The sequence below is a fragment of the Alligator sinensis genome, unplaced genomic scaffold (assembly GCF_000455745.1).
Source record: "Alligator sinensis unplaced genomic scaffold, ASM45574v1 scaffold1438_1, whole genome shotgun sequence".
Taxonomy (NCBI): domain Eukaryota; kingdom Metazoa; phylum Chordata; order Crocodylia; family Alligatoridae; genus Alligator; species Alligator sinensis.
This window is the reverse complement of record NW_005842773.1, coordinates 491743-506724: the sequence shown is the minus strand read 5'-3', so window position 1 is coordinate 506724 and position 14982 is coordinate 491743. Positions and strand designations below refer to the sequence as shown.

At 40.5% G+C, this 14982-nt stretch overlaps 1 protein-coding gene across 1 annotated transcript in view; it reads right to left on the bottom strand.

The window, feature by feature from the left end:
* The window catches only part of PTCHD1 (patched domain containing 1), a 38656-nt gene that overhangs the window by 21321 nt on the left and 2353 nt on the right, over positions 1-14982 (bottom strand). Inside the window, exon 2 of the mRNA XM_006034827.3 lies at positions 8904-9564. Coding sequence (XP_006034889.1) covers positions 8904-9564 — 661 coding nt within the window. The remainder of the gene's footprint in view (positions 1-8903; positions 9565-14982) is intronic.

Here is a 14982-nt window from a genome sequence, read left to right as displayed (position 1 = left end):
GATGTAGTTAGCCATGTTAGTTTGAAGCATGGTAGATTTGCACCATTATAGATAAGGACCTACCTAAATCACGATTTTGCGGAAACCACAAAAAACAGCATTGTCCGTGATTGCCATGATCACCAGGAAATCTGGCATTGGCCGCAATTTCCTGCATTTCAACCAAAAGAAAAAAGGCGGTAGTGATGTAGACTGAGTGAAGTCACCCCCTGCCAATCAGCAGCATGAGCAGGGCTGCCAGGATCCCTCCGCCAATCAGTGGTAGTGGGGCCTGCTGCGAAATGCCAGCGAACTCTGCACACCGTGAGCAGGCCAAGAAAAACCCTTTGTCTCACCATGACGTAGGTCCCTACTTATAGACTAATCTAAGTACATACATAGATATTTAAAACAAGCTGAAGTAAGCTACAAATTACAAAAGCTTATGCTATATATATATCTACTTTAGAAAATAATCCATACCCTGTCATGCCAAAGGTTTGTTTTGGTGCTTAAATGTCAGGATGTCAATTCCATTTAAATGTGCAACTTACCTCACTCAGTCTTTGTGAGGGAGTTAGCTGAAGCTGAAATGTCAGATCATGTGTTTCTGCAGCACACGAAAAAGATCTGAATATGTGTCCTGTGCTGGTCTTCAGCTCTGTGATTTTAGGTGGCTGATTATTTATTTATGTATGATGCTCTTGTTTGCTGACTATCTCAACTTTTTATATATTTATCTGAACTGAAACTGTGCTTCATGTTTCCAGGATTCTTTGATCAGTAATAAATTCAGTCTGAATTTCAAAACAAGCCATTGGATATTCAAAACCAGGGATCTTTAGGGGCAGCTAGGTGTCTAACTTTCATTGCTTCTCCATGCAAGACAACTGTATAGTTGCCATTTATGCCTATGAAAGTCTTCCGCTTGGTTGTCATTCACACTCAAATGTGTGAAAACCTCCTCCAAAATATAGCTCTGCCCACTAGAATACCCACTGTTCCACACAACTTGATGTCATCTGCAAATGTGCTAAGTGTGCACTCTATCTCATTTTCTAAATCATTAATGACGATGTTGAAGAATACCAGACCCAGGACAGACCCCTGAGGAACCTAACTTGATACCTCCTCCCAACTAGACATGGAGTCATGGACAACTTCTTGCTGAGTACGCTGATGATTCAAACAGTTACCTATCCAACTTACATGTAACAGAACACTTAAATACCATCATAAGAACACAGAAAGAGCAAAGGATGGAATGAGGCAAGGTAAATTTAGTTTGGGCAGAATCTTATCTATCATGTTTTGCATCTAAACTCACAAAGCTAAATATCACTTGCTTCTGGGTTGCTTTGTGGGTGTATAGCCCTGCCTGCACAAATGGAACCAAACTAATTCAATAATACTCTACCTTCCTTTTTATAATCCTTGGCCCATTTCTAACACGAATGAATGAAGTACATAAAGTTAACGTATGAAAGCCCACAGTAAACTTCCCTTAATATTGCAAAATTTTGTAATAAAGCATAATACAGGACCAACCAGTCAATAAAAATGAAAAAATGTCGTGTGATTCCCCCAACTAATTTCTGGGGGAAGTTCCCAGTGACCAACCAAATTTGGAATTTAAAATTCACTACAAACTTGTCTTAAAATATTCACAGATGTTGAAAAATTAAAAACAAAACAAACACTATCAGCACCCCTGTGCCTTTTGGCTTTGCTGAAATGTTTTGTTTTGCTGGGAACAGGGAAAAGCAGACAGTCAAAAACTGGTCAATTCTGAGTGTTTTTAATTTTATCTGAGAGATTGTTGGTATTATACACTATATATTTCTATTGGGTTTCTCTCACAGATTGTTGTGTTAAACAGGAATAAGAACTAATACTATACAGGAGTAAGTCTGGATATGTTATGAGTAATATAAATATTGTCTCTACTACTCTGCATGTACCAATGCTGATTAAACATGCTGAGTCACCAGTATTACATTTCATTTGGGACGGGGTGTACCCAACACACAATATATATTTTTGTCCTGACCTTTTGAAGGGTAAAGCCCAGGGCTTATTACGCTGCTGTATTGTATTTGTTTCCATGTTAAAATATTATCTGACCTGACCCCCTACAGCCATGGATTTGCTGCTTCAAGAAGCACTGTATTTGCTGAGTCAGTAATACCCTCCATGACTTATGCAGCACTTGTGCAGCCAAATGAGTGATATGAAGGCCCATTCTATTTGGGCAGGCCTATGTATTCCTATTTGTTGTGAATCTTACCTCTGCTTGTCAGCTCTCCATTTTCTTTGTATTTCTACCACCATGTTGAAGAGAGCTGGGAAAACAAGATCTAAAATAGCCAAAAGTTATTTGGATTTTAAACAGATTCTCTTCAAATGTGTAATTGCCTCCTTTATATTTGTTTTCCTCAGTGGACTGTGAGCAAAGGCTCAGTTTGTAGGAGGGTAGCTTGGAGACTGAGCAGTAGCTGTTTTGGAAAGTGGACGATCAACTGTCTTAGAGGGAAGGGGGAGGAATTTAGCCAGAGTACTGCTGAAGGATGAAGCACTGACTGAATAGGGTTGACTGTAGGCAAAGTCAAGGAGTGGAAATTTTGCATGGCAAAAACTGATATAGGAAGCATGGTTTGCAGACGATGCTGGACGTAAAACAGTTTACTGCAAAGACTGTGGGAAGGATGAATTAGGGAAAAATGTGATTGGGAATCTGGCTAGGGAAGATGAAGTAAGCAGAAAATCAATTAATTAGGGACAGACTGATAAGATTGGTTGACAGGAGGGATTCAGGGAGTGGACTAATGATGAACAGAATGGACTTCTGGGGGCAGAAGATGGATTGGACCACAGTGGCAAAACATATGTGGAGGATGGCCTGGGAGCTGATAAGCAAGTCTGATGAAGTATAGATTTTATTCAGTGATGTGGCATGTCTAAAGATGCGTGGGGGCGGGTGGGGGAGGGAGGAGAGCAGTTTAAGGATCATGGAGATGCTGACAACTGGAGAAGTTTTGCGGGGCAGAGGATAGATTGTATAGCTTTGTTGCTAAACTGGGGACAAAGGATTGGGCTGATGGAGAATGTCAATGAAGAAAGAGACAAAGGAGCCCTTGCACGGGTAAAATGACAAAAAGAAAAAAAAAAGAAATTGCAAAAAATGATGAGGGAAGCTCAGGGAAGGAAAAGAGTTACAGTGCTTTTGTAGGTGAGAACAGGGGAGAGCAAAGACAGAACAGAAGGGAAGCTATGGGGAACTAGTGAGATCTAGGAGTGAAGAGAGTATGGGAAAGTAAGGGGAAGATGAACAAGATGGTAATAGAAAAGGCAGAGGGACAGAATGGAGGTAGAAAGACAGTTCGAGAAGGAATGGGAGATGGGATAGGATTTTCCTTAAAAGGAAAAGATGTGGAAGAGACAAGCTGACAGAGGAGAGAAAGCTCAGTAAAAAGAATAAAAACAAGGGAGACGCTGTAAGCTTCAAATGTTTATTCACTGATAAAAGGAAGACCGGCGATCAAATACTATGTAATGCCCAACATTTGTTTATACGTACTTTTATGTTTGGAATGAAGGGGATTTGGGAGACAGCTGTTCAGGACTCAGGGTGTGGTAGATTAATATTTCTATATATTTATATTAAATATATATGAACTACTGTTTACCCTGCTTTTTTAAAGAACACATTCATGTTTTGATGTCTGATAGGGAATATGATGAATATTGTTCAGGCTTAGACTTTCTGGTGTATGTTTGTTGGTGTTTTTAGTAGAATGCTATTCCCCCTAGCAAGCTACTTTAGAATGCCAAAGAAATAGCAGATAGACTTCCTGTTTATTTTAAATCTTGTTCTAAAATCTTCTAAAATGCAGGAAATTACACTGGCTATTCAAACAGTGCAAGGAAAGAACTCCTGCACACCCATGTCCTTTCACATTTTTTCTTTTACCATTCTATACATTCCCTGTAAATTTCTATCTAGCTACATACAGGTTTGAGCATTCCTAAACCTTTTGAGGTCCTTTCGCTTCCATTTTTCTCCCTTTCACATGCTGTCCTTCTCACTTTCTAATACGACAAGTCCTTTCCCACGCTTTTAACCCTGCCTTTCCATTCTGATGACAATGCCCAAGTCTTTCTGACTACTGCCCTCACCAAAGTTTTCCTTTTGATTTCAGGAAGGACCCCTCTTTCATCTCTAAATGCTTTTTTCAGAGGCCAGCAAGCTCCAAGACTAGATCTATCTGTCTGACTTCCCTCTATCTATCTGACAGTTTGGTCTCGAGTCTGTAATTTTGTCTTAGGGATTTTGTCTGACCTCTCTACTTAAACTATACACATTCTAGGCCAGTGGTTCTCAACCGTTTTAGATTCGACGCACCCCTGGAAAGACTTGAGGCACCACTTGGAACATGCCAGCCTTTAGCTTCCACTTCCAACAGAAAAATAACAGAGCAGTTTTTCCTGTTGCAAAGAACTCAGAAAGATTTTCTTTTTGAAATCTCTGGGTTCATCTTGTGAATCATGTTTGTAAACCTAACAGCGCTAACATTGTGTGGTACCTCATGGCATTGTCGAAAGGATCTTCAAGCACCACAGGGTGTTGTGGTACCCTGGCTGAAACTCACTGTTCCCTGATCAGATCTGTTCCATGATCTCTCTCCTCCTTTCCTCTCCACTCCTCTCCTCTCTTTTCCTGTTATATACTTTGAAGACAGCTGTTAGCCTGCTGAGACTGCCAAATATGTTTTGACAAAAAAAAATCCTTGTTGAAGGATGGGGAGGGTTGTTAATACACTTATTTGTACTTTATCAAACTTAGCAAAAATGTTTCACTTGGTTTTAGTTTATGGATGGATGGAAGTTCAGGGCACTCTTATTTCTGATTAACTGGTTTTTCCATGCCTAGTTTAATGTGCAGTGCACTTTTAGATCAGAAGCTAAATATAAGCCTGTGGAGCACTTACTGCATCTTTCCCCATATTTGGCAATGTCTGACATCCCACAATTATTTTACATGGATGCTACTTCCAACAAACTTGGCAGTTTAAAAGTGCTGAATCTTTTTGAACAAACTGTAGGGTTTTCTAAAGGATTAAGAGATGCTCACACTTTTCTTTTTTTAATAAAAAGACCAATAGAAATTTTCTTTAAAGTAACTCAGATCAATGTTGCAGTATGGCTATATGATATAATAAAGGGGATGTGTTGAATGTTTGTCCTATGCTTGTTTTAAAATGGTTGTTTGTCATGCACAATGCTTCTGAGGGAATAGGTATTTTTAAGAATCAAGATTTAACAACACTCAGTAGGTGAGATGATTTTATGTCAAGCATTTGTTACCTGGGCCCAGACTAAACATGATCTATAGTGAAGCAGGCTACAAGGGAAAGTCCATGTTAAGCTCAAAGAAAAATAGCCCCTCTCCAAAGTCTTACACATTTCCTCTTTTTTTCTCATTCTTTTCCTCAAATTTTCTTCTCTTTTGTGGTGTGGAGACCCTTGCCCTTTCGGGATCAGGTGAAGAGATTCTTGTGGTATTTCTCACTAGAACTGGAGCTTACGCAATTGCATATCTCTGCAGTCTTTTTTCCCTTTACTGGATTTTTATTTTGCAGTACACGATTGATAAATTCTAAAAGTTGGAGGGGCTGAGAGAGGGAGGGGAAGGGGCAAAAAACTGCCTGCACCATAAAAACCAATGACAGCAAGGTCAAGGATTCATTAGACACAGAAACTGTGGTACCTTTTCTGCACTAGAGGTCATTCATCTTTGGAGACAGCTGTGGCTGAAGCTACATGAATAATTAAAAAAGGGATTCATCAAATCGTAAAAAATAGCCTGCAATTAATTTTTGCAAATATCTTACCCAAATTATCAATCTGGCTCCAGAACTGGGAAAGTCATTAAAAATATTCAGTGACATATCTAACAACTATTAAGACATTTGACCAAAAAACATTTTGAGAAATATTTCTGACCCACTGTACGCTGTGTGTGCTGGTTGAACAGCAATGGGATAGAGATGATGAAAGGCCAGCCCTTTAACTACTATAAACTGATGTAGCTCTGTTCCTGATTGATACAGGCTGAAGATTTGGTGCAAAAAAGGTCCATTTTAAGTGGTTTTTATGTCAATTGTTTGCATTGAGCTAGGAGATTACGAGCAAGTAATAGTTGCAGTGCTATACCATTAGGTAGGAAATCCGTCAGCCCTCTAAAGGTTGGTTAATCTAGGGTCTGACCCAGAACTCACTGGATTTAAATGAGAACATCTCCATTTTTTCAAATGACATTGGCTTGTACATCCATGCCCTCAATTACCATAAAGACCAACTTTAAAAAAAACCCCAACAATGGATATATGTGAAGTATCTTTTGATAATATATGCAAAATCTTTCAGTCCTGCTTTATTTTGATATTGGAAGAAAAAGGAATGCTTTCCAACTTTCCACCAAATCAAGCCAGTTCTCCTTAAGCAGACCTTTTATATATTTTTTGCATGGGAAGAGTGTATTTTCTCACTCCTCTCATTCAGAAATAACAGAACCATCTTTGCTCAGACTTTCCAGAACAGCCTAAACAGTAAGCTTCAGAAGGCTACAAAGCAACTGAGAAAAGGGATTGTGATAGAAACTGTTACACAACTGTAACCACAGCAGGCCACAACCAGCAATCCCCTAATTAAATCCATTCTCATGGATGAACTTCAAGTGCCAGTCTCCTCTACTACTACTTTTCTTTGACAGAAGTGTGGGTGGACTAAACTCACCCTAAAAAATAACATATTTTAGCCCTCTACAAAAGAGCTAGCCTATGCTATTTTGCAGTAAGATCTATAACAGAACCCTGATATTTATCTTAGTTAATTTTAACCCTGGAAGAACTGCAGATCCCAGCATGTTCATTGCCAATGAATTAAAGATGTGAAAGGTTGTCCTCAGGCAGTGGGTGTCCTGATCCACTAATCCAGTTAACATTTCAGATTTCAAAGTGACCCTGTACAAGATAGTTTCATTTCTATGCATGAACTTCTATGTTTACTTTCTGCTGAGAATAGTCTCTTTATAAGCCACATGGGGAAAAAAAAAGCAAGTGTTTTGCATAATCTGCTTAGTTAAATGGAGACTTTGTACATTACATGCAGGAAAATCTAACAAAAATGGAGATAACTGGCCTCCTTGTGACACAGAATTCTTGAAATGTGCTCCATTTTACTTGTTGTTTTTAATTTTTTAGATGCCATCTGAAAACAGGGATTACACACTGTTTCTGATAGAACATTAAAGGCTTGATTTCTGTTTACTTGTCACTAAGTACATACTGTATATTAATTGGTACAGTGAAATATTAAAAGGTGCCCTTTGAGTTAAAAAATGTCAGGGGTTATAAGTATATTATGTGCATACCACTGTGGGCCTAGTATTCAGCATAAAACAACCTTACTGAAAAGTGGAACATTACTGTATGATATGACTAAGTAATTGGAGTTCTACTTACGCTGAAAATTTGAAGTAGCACTGCACACTGATTTTTAGCTGGGAAAGCTTTTATCAAATCAGTGCATGTAGTATTCTTCATAAATGAATAATGTTGCAAACAAGGACATATCAGATGTCTGCAGTGGACAAAGCTTTTACTACTGTTTATGACTGGAAGGTAAATGAAAAGAATGAACTTTCCAGAGATCATTTTTTGTGTCTTCGTGAAGCCCACTGCCTGTTTTGATACAATGCTGCATTTTCCCACAAAGGGCCAGATCCAGTGACCACTGAAGTTGTTAAGAAAATCTTTCTGCTAATTTCAGACCAGGGACAAACTGACCCCTGCCCTGATTTCCCCCTTCTTATAAAATCATGGTGGACAGACAGACAGAAATTTCTGTGTCAATACCACTGACTGCCAGCCCAGGAAGACAAAATAAGACTGTCTTGGTAGTGGATCTGTGCTTTAGTCCAGTGATTCTGAATCTTTTTAGACTCAAGGCACCTTTTGTTAGACTTAAGGCACCCTTCAGAAAATCCCAGCTCTTGGCTTTCACTAATTTCTTGACTGTGGAAAACAATAGAGCAATTCTTCTGTTGCAAAGAACTTAGACCACAACAGAGCAGAATATTTTTGGGTTTATCTTGTGAATCATATGTAGGTGTTTGCACACCTAACAGTGTTGATGTTACATGACACCCTTAAAAGGATCTTGCAGTACCCCAGGTTACTTGGTCACTGGTTGAGAATCACTGCTTTAGTCATTTGTGAGGCTTGATGTGCACTGGTGCCGTACTCTGACCTGGAGAATGTGAGGCATGGCTCGTCATCTTAGCACTACATAACACTACTTACACTAACTCAGCAAACTCAGACTTTTCTAGTGAAATATAACAAAGAACTGTCTACTACTGCATTTACTCCCTACACAGACTCTTATGAAAGATAATGGTAAAACACCCCGTACTCAAAAAGAGTATAGTGATTGCTCTGTAAATGAAAAATGCCTTTTTGCCAAGGCAGCTACTATTTTCATTTCAGCAGTGCATAGATTGTCCTATAAAACTGGGTATCAAAAATCTAAACAAATTTCCACAGAAAAACTGCAGTTGGTTTCCTCTCTTGTATAACATACTGCACTAGCATATTTTTGTCCCTAGCTATGAGCCAGGAAAAAAATCATACAAAATTGTGCTATGACACAAGAGAGCCCCTCCAGAAATAGTTTTAATGTCCAAGTACAGTGTGAATGATTTATAAACATTATAAATACTATATGAATTCATGAGGTGTATGGTAGACTGCAGTGTTACCAAGGCTACATGCAGTGATTTCTTGGCTGCTTTTTTGCTTGCTGGGAAACATGTCAATAAAAAATCATAAGCACACAAAAATATCAAAATAGGAGATAGTTACCTAACATGATGAAGGGAATTCCCAGGAACGTGGAATTGTATTTCCCACCAGTTAGATTAATGATTCCAGCTGCAGTCAGAGTGGCTAGGCTTATTGTTAACAAGCCTAGGAGACCAAGCCAAGGTTTGCTACGGACACAATCCTGCATGGAGCAGCAGAGTATAGCCAAGCTGACCACAAGTACTAGACTTGTGATCAGGTAACGTTCTGACACCCTGCTAGTCTTCTGGAAATCCTCTTTCAGTGAAGAAGAAGTGAAGGGATACATTTTGACTTTCCTGTTAGATTTCTGGAAAAGTTCAACAGTGTCGCAAAAAATGGATTCCCACTTTTCCGCTACCATGTCATTCAGGGAGTTGATTGCCTGCAAGTAGTAGGTGAGCTGAATGGCTTCTGCAGACTTCACCCGATCTTTGCTGTGCACAGTAACTCCACCAAGCTGGTGCCCATTATACACTTCCCTGCCATCCTTTAAGTGAGTGATTGGATATGTGATAGCAAAATTTGTTCGATTAGAAGAACGAGCGGTCTTCAGTTCCTCCAATACGTGCACTATGTCATCCACTATGCAAGTCTTGTCGTTATTCAGGATACATATATGGGCAAATGTGTAATTGAAACCAGGTCTTTGTACTTGGATCCTGGTCACAGCAGAGTGCAACTGTAAGGGAAGGAAAAATCACTCACATTATTCATCAGGTAATCATACTAGCAGGCAAAAAACAGCAGTAGCTTTGTTAAGTTGGGTCATGACAGATGATCATATATCGCTGTGTAATGTACACTTGTTTTGTATACTGTGTAAATTATACTGGGACCAGAAATAGACGTGCAGCTGTCCGGAGCTTAGCTCATGCAGTGGGCTGTGCCTTGCCACCAAGGGGAAATAATCATAGGGTTAATAACCTGTTTGCTACCAGAAATGAATGGAGAAAAGACAAAACTTAAACTGGTAACTTACATCAAAGAAGTTTTACTTCTGGTTCTAATCAGTCTGGGTAATGTTATCTTTGTGTAGGGGGTGGCATACTTTGTTTTCTACTTTTTTATACCAATATAATAACTGTAAATATTTAATCTGCCCTGGGTGACACTGTTTCCCATTGACTCTAAAAATATATCTTTTTAGTTTTTGCTATAATAATAGTAAGAATTTTATAAATATGTATTACAGTGTTGATGTTTTTCTCCAGAATCCTTTACTCTTAATCATTTTAGCCCTATACAATTGCTTTGTGCTTCTGCCATTCAACTTCTCTAAGAAAACAAAGCAAGAAAAACAATTCTATGATACAGAGCTCCATTTTCAAGTGACCTATTGGATACAAAAGGGATAGCTACCCTACCAACCATTTTATGGACCTCAACAATTACCATTATTATAATATTACTTCCTTGTCAGCTATCAGCTATGCTGTATAAAAGAGACATGGCAGTTCATTTCAGCGAGCCACCTGCGTGGCAGCATGTCATGGATACTATTGATTGGCAGTAAAAGGAGTAGCACTCCCTTAGAAGAAAAAGAAGACTACAGCTGCTTTGTCCTAAATGCAGGGCTTGCCATGATAGCAGGACTAAACCAGCTGGCATTAATTGCTTTTAGTTCACCCCAGCAAACCCACAGCAACTCTGTCAAAGAAAGAAGTGGTAGAGGAGACTGGCACTTGAAGTTTATCCATCCATGAGAATGGAAAGGACTTAATTAGGGAACTTCAGCATGCAACCTGCTGTGGTTACAGTTGTGTAACCGTTCTATCACAATCCCTTTTCTCAGTTGCTTTGTAGCCTTCTGAAGCTTACAGTTCTGTTTAAGCTTTTCTGGAAAGACTGAGCAAAGATGCTTCTGTTATTTCTGAGTGTGAGGAGAAAAGAGTGAAAAAATACATTCTTCCATGCAAAAAATATAGACAATCTTATGATCTCTTTGTATAATTTTCAGTCAGGAGAAAGCAGCAAGACAGTTGAAACAAAGCAGCAGAAGAATCATAACTATGGTGGAGGGTTTGTCAGGATTCTGCTGCCAAATAATTTTAATTTGGCAGTTAGATGTCTTTGCAAACTGTACATTGTTTATGTTTCTTGTGTTTTCTGGCTAACCTTATGGGGCTATAGTCTGTGCTGCTGTAGTTGTGAAAAGGAATATCCAAATCTCCTTTCTGGAAGCAGCTGAGGACCCTTTACTATAAGGCAAAACCTACCTTACACTTCTGACCCACGGAGAGGAAGTGGGTTGGTCTGGAGTGTGATGTACTCTAACAGTTCTGGCTGATGGAACAGCCACTGAAGCTGAGTAATCTGTTGATACAAGTTAGAGCAGCATCAGTACTTCTTTAACTAGGGCTTCAGTGACTGGGAGCTGGTTTGGAAACCTGAAACAGCAAAGCTGAAAGACCTGCCTGCTCAGTGCAGAGATTTTGCAATCAAACAAAAGACTCTGGCTTCCCGCTTGAGTTTTACAACTGTTTGGCACTGGGAAAGTATAATTCCCTCATCTGTAAAGTGGGGGTGAGACCTTTTCTGCTTGGAGGCTGGTAGAGTGAATTAGCAAGGTCTATAATTTTTTTTTTTAATATGATGAATAACTAATATCTGCCCCTTGATTCTTGGCAGGAAAAGAGGAGAAAAAAATCTCTCCTTTTGTATACTACATATATTGCTCTCTATGGCCCCCAGTGAGATGGAGAGATTTTAGATCATATAGATAATGAAGGGACTGAGATCAGGCAGTATTTAGAAAAAATACAGAAGCAAAATTGGCAGAGTAAATGATAAGAGAAACTAGAGTAGCAAAGAAGGCTCTGCTGGTGGAAATGAATTAGTTGTCACTACACAATGGCTGCAGCGTCCAGATGAGCATGGATGTTTGGTTCCTCGGGGACAACCAGCAGTGGCACACCTTGTGCCACTGCTACTTGTCCCTGTGGAATACCTGTGCCACGTGTACTCTGGCATGCGGCAGATTACCCTGGGTGGGGTAGGGGAGGTTGGAACCAGCAACTGTGCCGGCTCCAGCAGCCTTACCTGGGGTCCTGGGAGCTGGGGAAGCTGTGGTGCTCCTGCAGTTGGGAGTGTGGCTGGCAGCTGGAGTGTAGCTCCAGCTGGCCTGGCTCCAGTTTTGGGCTGCATATGCTGCCAGCATGCGGGCTGCCCTGTTTTTCCTCGTGGGTGTTTTCCATGTGGGTGTTCCCCCTACCCTGGGGAGCACCCGAATGTGCAGTGTGTGGCACTGCAGATGGGTCAGCAGCGCCACATACTGCACAGCCGTGCTCTTCTGGATGCAGCCAGGGGTGTTATCATTAGGTCTGTTTTGCAGACCAATTATCCATAGCTCTATTTCAGTGTGACCAGCATTTTACCCTGTATTCATAAAAAATGCGCACACACTGTATTATTTATTTTACCAAAGATTTGATTATCTTTAATTATTCACTGTGGGGATAACTCTAATTTAAACTGCTTCCATTTCTTAAGATGATATACATAATACATGATCTGTAAAAAGATACAAAATTCCTGTTCTTTCAACATGTTTATCTTGCAATTATGGAGGCTTCTATCCCTTGTACTTGAGTAGCTTTTTAAGTGTCACAGAATGGCAGAGTAATAACGATTGTGGAAAACTAGGTTGGGAAAAAGAAGTGAAGAACCATATATCCCCAGACGATTAAAAGGATATCATGTTTAACCATGATGAAAAAAGTCCCTCCTGATTAAGAGAATACAGGTCAAGCCTTGTGATTAGAGATTTTCTGAATAACAATTTTGCCAAATAAGTAACAAAGCAAAAGAAAAATAAACAGAGAAAAATGCTGGAGGGTTGACATTTGTTTCTTCATTGTGTGTCCATCATATCAATGTAATGTTGGTGCTCATAGTGTGAGAGGATTACAAACGACTTAGTGGAACCCACAAGCATCTGGTCTCCACTTGTTCCACAGAGTACATATGTTCAAAGGATTTGGGAGAATTCTCCTGGGTTTGTTATTTTGGTAGAAAAACTTACCCAGAGACCTCTGAATGCTGAGCTGCTCTGCAGCCAGAGAGGCCCTATGCACACATCTCACTTTGCTCTATAGGCCCCCCAGTCTGCCTGGAGACAAATGACAGCAGTACATAGGGCAGCTGTAATTGGATGACCCAGACTGCTTTAAGAAGTGTCTCCCTGCAGCACAATGAGAGGGGATTATGAATGGGCTCTCTGCTTGGCTGGAGCAGTATAGCCCAGCCCAAGTGACATACTGTGTCCCTAGACCAGGGGTGTGCAAAATGTAGCCCGTGGGCCAGATGAGGCCTGCCAGGCAATTCTATTCGGCCCGCGGGGCACCTAAACAGTTTAGAAAATTAATAGTTATCTGCCCCTGGCTGCCTGTCGTGCAGCCCTCGATGGCTTGCCAAAACTCAGTAAGAGGCCCTCCGCCTGAAATAATTGCCTGCTCCTGCCCTAGACTCATGGGGGTGGGGGAGGACAGGACTGGGAACAAAGCATGCTGGGATGCTAGAGGACTGTGTTATAGTTTCTCTCCAAAGGTACAGACCCCAGAAGCCATTTAGCCCTGGTTGTTCCTGGGTTATTTTTCCCTTGGAGTAGCCATTTTGCTCTGGCAGACACATCTTGAATGTCTCTACACTCATCTTTTCACCTGGAGACCAACAGCTCTCCCAAGAGAAACTGAATGTCTATTCATGACCTATGTGACTTGCTCAAGGATATTTGGGGGCAGGGCAAAAAACTGGACCTCAGTTTCCCAAATTCTAGGCTTGCACCTTTACCAGCAGGCCTTCCCTCCTCCTCAGTAAGATGACTCCCCTGTACCGTCACAATTCTCTTTCAATCGCCTGTTCTATGTTTCAAGTTAAAGGCTTCTATCTGCAAAAACTATTTCAGGGATATTTGTATATTCCTCAACTTTCTATTGTGATAGGATTAGTCAAATTTTCTAGTTTACTGATATCAAACAAAGATGCCCATTGAAAGCTGCCAATAAATGTATTTCTCCAGCTCTGGTTTTAAAAAATTGCCATCGAAATGAAGTTGACAAGAATGAAGATAAATGAAATGATTTATTGCCTGATAGGATAATATAAATGGGGAAAAGAAAAGAATTAGGGATCTAACTTTTATAATAATATGTATTATATTATTAATATGAGTAAATTTATTAATATGACTCATTATTAAAATGAGTACATTTTCTGTACGTGCTTAGGTATTCTGCCTCACTTCTGCAGTTTTATATTGTCTCATATATCTGAAACCCTCTCTTAGTATTCTGGTTAGAAAGTAACGTCTCTGTCAATCTCTTTATTAAAAGACGAATAACTAAACATCATGTTTAACAGCTCAGGAAGGCTATCGGTTCACAAACAGGAACCAGATTTTGCCATGTAGGTACAGCCCTTCCCTTGCCAGTTTGGCAGACCAAATGGAGTGTAACATTGGCTCAGACAGCTAGAAGCGGGTATCCCAGGATGCTGGGAAAAGCTGACATGGCGTGGTAACAATCTGTGTGTCAGGCTTCTTTAGCACAGGGAGATTGTCAAGAATGCACCAGGACAGAAAGGAGAGTAGCCAGAGAGCACTGTGCCCTGGCAAGCTGTGGACAGTAAAATACCCACTGAGTCTGTTATGAATTGGTGCGGTTTAGAGGAGCTCCAAGGCTACTCTGGGTTGTGCCAGGAGCCAAAATGGCTACCATCTAACATAGGATTGGCAAGAGCCATAGAAGAACTATAAAAATACTTTTCCCTCCACGTCACTTCACCCTTCCTGAGTGTGCTGAGCGTGACTCCTGCATGCCTGAGGATTCAGCCATAGGGAAGGCTGACTCACACGTCGCTCATCCTTGTGGTAGGGACATTTAGTTCCCTGCATTTCCCATGGGCTACTTTCAGATCAGAGGTTAGACCCTGAAGCTCTGTTGCTTCAGTGCACAATGCATTTGGTAAGAGCAGGGGTTTGTAGCAGCATCATCGTATAGATGTTGCTCCCCACACTGCTCTGCATCAGCTTCCTTGGCAGCGGGCTGCTGCCTGTACCCCAGCAAGAGTCATAGTTCCATGGCTTTAAGTATCCGGATAC